Source organism: Pteropus alecto, unplaced genomic scaffold (genome assembly GCF_000325575.1).
Source record: "Pteropus alecto unplaced genomic scaffold, ASM32557v1 scaffold94, whole genome shotgun sequence".
NCBI lineage: Eukaryota > Metazoa > Chordata > Mammalia > Chiroptera > Pteropodidae > Pteropus > Pteropus alecto.
In genome coordinates this window covers 7160656-7164314 of record NW_006437736.1, presented here as the reverse complement: position 1 = coordinate 7164314, position 3659 = coordinate 7160656, and the positions used below count along the sequence as shown (strand labels likewise).

General features: G+C 32.7%; 1 protein-coding gene across 1 annotated transcript in view; it reads right to left on the bottom strand.

Annotated features, from left to right (window-relative positions):
- NUP37 (nucleoporin 37) overlaps positions 1-3659 on the bottom strand; it is a 39181-nt gene that overhangs the window by 6949 nt on the left and 28573 nt on the right. The window contains exon 6 of the mRNA XM_006914545.3: positions 488-578. Coding sequence (XP_006914607.1) covers positions 488-578 — 91 coding nt within the window. The remainder of the gene's footprint in view (positions 1-487; positions 579-3659) is intronic.

Sequence of the window (3659 nt, the reverse complement as noted above, 5' to 3'; positions counted from 1 at the left end):
ATGAGTGATGCCCAAGAGAAGGTACTGGAGGATGAGAGAACTCTTGTCGAATGGTTTCCATCTTCTCAATGAAATTAGTTAAGGTCAAGTGGTATTTTTAGAATTTCAGAAAGCTCTACTTTGAATAGGAATTGAATATCACTGCAGCTAGGTAAAATCTGCCTTATGCCTCTGATGTTTTCTGTTTATACACTATGGCTCAGAAGCATGGATTTAACTTTTTTTTTCTCTTTTATAGCCTGGGCATCAGTTTTTAGATTGCAATTTACCAAGGCAGGGAAAGTGTACTCTGAATAACTGCCATTTATGGATGATGGTTGTTAAATAAAAATTATAGCTTTTAAGGTAGAGATTTCTAGATGAATCTAAATACATATGTGACAATTAGAGTCTCTGAGGTGAAAGTCATTGATTTCTTCTCCTCCATATTACATATGTATATGTTTTTTTCAGTTTGATAAAAGAAAGCTAAATTATAAATAACAACCTTAAAAGTTTCCTCGGGATGCCAACACACACTCATTCCAGGGGAATGAAGAACAAAATGAGATGTCTGTAGTCCTTCCAAGTTCCAAATCCTATGAAAAGAATAGGAGCATGATTTTAAATATTTGATATATCACTACTAAAAAAAGAAAATTTCCATGAATTTACTCAATGCTATTAACTAAAGATTAAATGGTAGACATCTGTACTTAAAGTATGTATTTTAAAGAAAATTAGAACATAATTATTTTAGACAGTGTGAAAGAGGTATGAAGAACTTAATTTTTACCATATGTAATCATGGAAAAACTGTCACATACATTTTCTAATTAGTTTAACACAACAACACAATAACCAAATTCAATTATTCATATACTCCTTATTTTGTGGGCAGAATCTTAAACTTATCTGGTTGTATTCCTACATCAAAAGTCATTTCAATTAGCAGTAATTTCTACTAGGGGAGCAAACCCTCCCCCATCCACACACACCAGTGCTTCCATTTTCAAAATAACATATAAAGAAGCTAGTATGAGCTGATGTGAATTTAGGGAGACAGTGATATTCCATAGTTGCTTATTCCTTCTGCATTTGGGTTTCCAAGCCAGGGGCTACCTTCTATTTTATATTTTTTGATCTGGCTCACCTCCCTGATTCTCTTTCTCAAAGGTGGACTTGATTGATATAGCTATCAGATTCAAGGTGGTCTGAAGTAAAAGACACTTGACTCCTACTATCCCTCTCCTCAATACTTGCAAATCCATAGCAATAAGGATCAAGCTAATCACTGACATGACTTTCCATCTCAATTTCTTTACTATCCCAAATGGAGATCAAGACTCAGAAATCTTAGTAATTGAACTTTGTTGTGAGATGTGCTAACCACCACCCAAATTGCTAGTTTTCCAGTTCATTTTTCACACTCAGCCACTGTTGTATCTTACTGGTACAGAGGGTGGCACAGAGTAGGCATGGCAGGAGACAGAAATTTGGTGGGTGTTCGGCAAAGTGCGTACAGAATTCTGGTCCTTAAAAACTGAACCTATTCATTAGAATGCCTTGGACAATTTCTTCTGGGTTTTATAGTTCATACCTCATTATGGATCATAAAAAATTTCAACAAACTTAAACAATATATTTTTAAAGTCCAGGCAAAAATTTACTTCAAAGAAAGTAGATGTTTATTGAACAATGCTACTTATTCTGCATCAAACCACATTATTCCAAATGTTTTTTCTTCCTTGGAGAAATTATAGGGTCTCTAATATTGAAATATCATAGTAACACATAACTAACATAATGTTTTTCAAAATGATGACATATTTGATTAGATAATTTTGAAGCATACTCTTTTCTCTTGCCAAATCAATACTTTTCATCTGTATTTACTACACAAGGGAGAGAATTAGAATTTAATTGAAGAGGGGAATCACATTTACTAAGAATTTATGCAATTCTGTTTCACTCCCCATGATGAATAAGATTATTAATTATGGCAACTGAATATTTCTTTCCTCTCTATTGCCTTTTGCATAATAAAGTGCTGGGCTAACATATTTTTACCACAATTAAAATAGTAGGAATTTGTCTTGCTAATTCAGTGAGTCCCATGAGAGAACGGTTTGAAGGCTCTATTCTTTTGATCTTACTCTAATATGTATTTGGTTTTTGTTTGCTTTTCTATAAATCGAATAAATAGATAACAGAATATTTTTATAATTTTTTTCTCTTTCAAATGAAGGAAACCAAAAAGGTAGAAAATATGGATAATCTATAAAAACAGGTCGATTAATGAAGTGTATTCCTATCCAATGAAACAAATTTTTTTCTAATTTTTAAACAGCATTTTATCTGAAGAGAACCTGACACTTTAAAAATAAAAAACAACTTAAAAATAAGAAAGGTGATCCGGATTACTTTACAGGACTAGGATAAAATGATTTATGGTTTATAATTATATGCTTATTAAATAATTCTCAGTGGTTGCATAATCCAAGTACTAAGTATGCAAAATATAACAAATTAGGCTGAAATGAGTTATCATAACTAAATTAGCTACAGATGGTACACTTTAAGTTGTTAAATCTTATTCCTCTTTTTGATAGATTCCATAATTAAGCTCTTCTCAAATCCTTTTGTGGAGCAGAACACATTTTTCTGTGTCTTTACTACATGGCTCATCTAGTTAATATTAGTCCCATCAGATAAATCTCTTTTTTTTTTTCGTATACATTTTTTACAATACAGCATACATAATAAAAATATACAAATCTTAAGCATACAGATCAAAAAGAGCACAAAGAGAACAGCACCCAAATTAAGAGATTATTTCCAGAACTCCAAAAGTTGTCTTATGCTTCCTTCCAGTCATATTTCCTTGCCCTCTCATAAAAAGTATCCAGTATCCTGACTTCTAACACCAGAGCTTCTTTTTGCGCGTTTGAAGATAATATAAATGGCATCACATGGTATGTATTTTCTTGGTCTAGCATCTTTTAGTTATCATTATTTTGTGAGATTTACCAACATTGTTGCATGTTGTTGTACTCTCTGTTCATTCTCATTACTGTATGTAATATTCCATTAATTAAACTGCAATATACTTATCCATTCTACTGGTAGCAGACATTTAAGTTGTTTCCGTTATTACCAATGCCGCTATAAATCTTCTTGCACATGTGTTTTAGTGAATACAGACACCCACATGCCCAGTGCCCCACTATACACACACACACACACACCTGCTAGGTACAAACCTAGGTGTGGAGCTGTTGGATCATAGCTTACAAATATGTTCAACTTTAGCAGGTATTGTCAAATAGTTCACCAAATAGGCTGTACCTCATTTTTCTTTCATATTTCTTTTAAATTACTAACTGAAAAAGCCTAAACTTTCTCTAACACATTTTCTGATATCATGTATTGATGGATAAATTTGCATCGGTTTTAAAATGTAGTGAACACAACATATACAGTAAAAGCTCTCTTAACTGACCTCCTTTTGACGGACTCTTCCTTTTCCCTCTGTGGAACTGACAAGAAGAAGAAGGCCACTTCTTAATATTCTTACATGTGCATTGTTGTAGGCTTTCCAAGAGGGAAAATGGGTTCTTTGCTAGCAAACCACTGTTTGTAAGTGATATAAACCCATGCTTATTAATATAAATAATTCA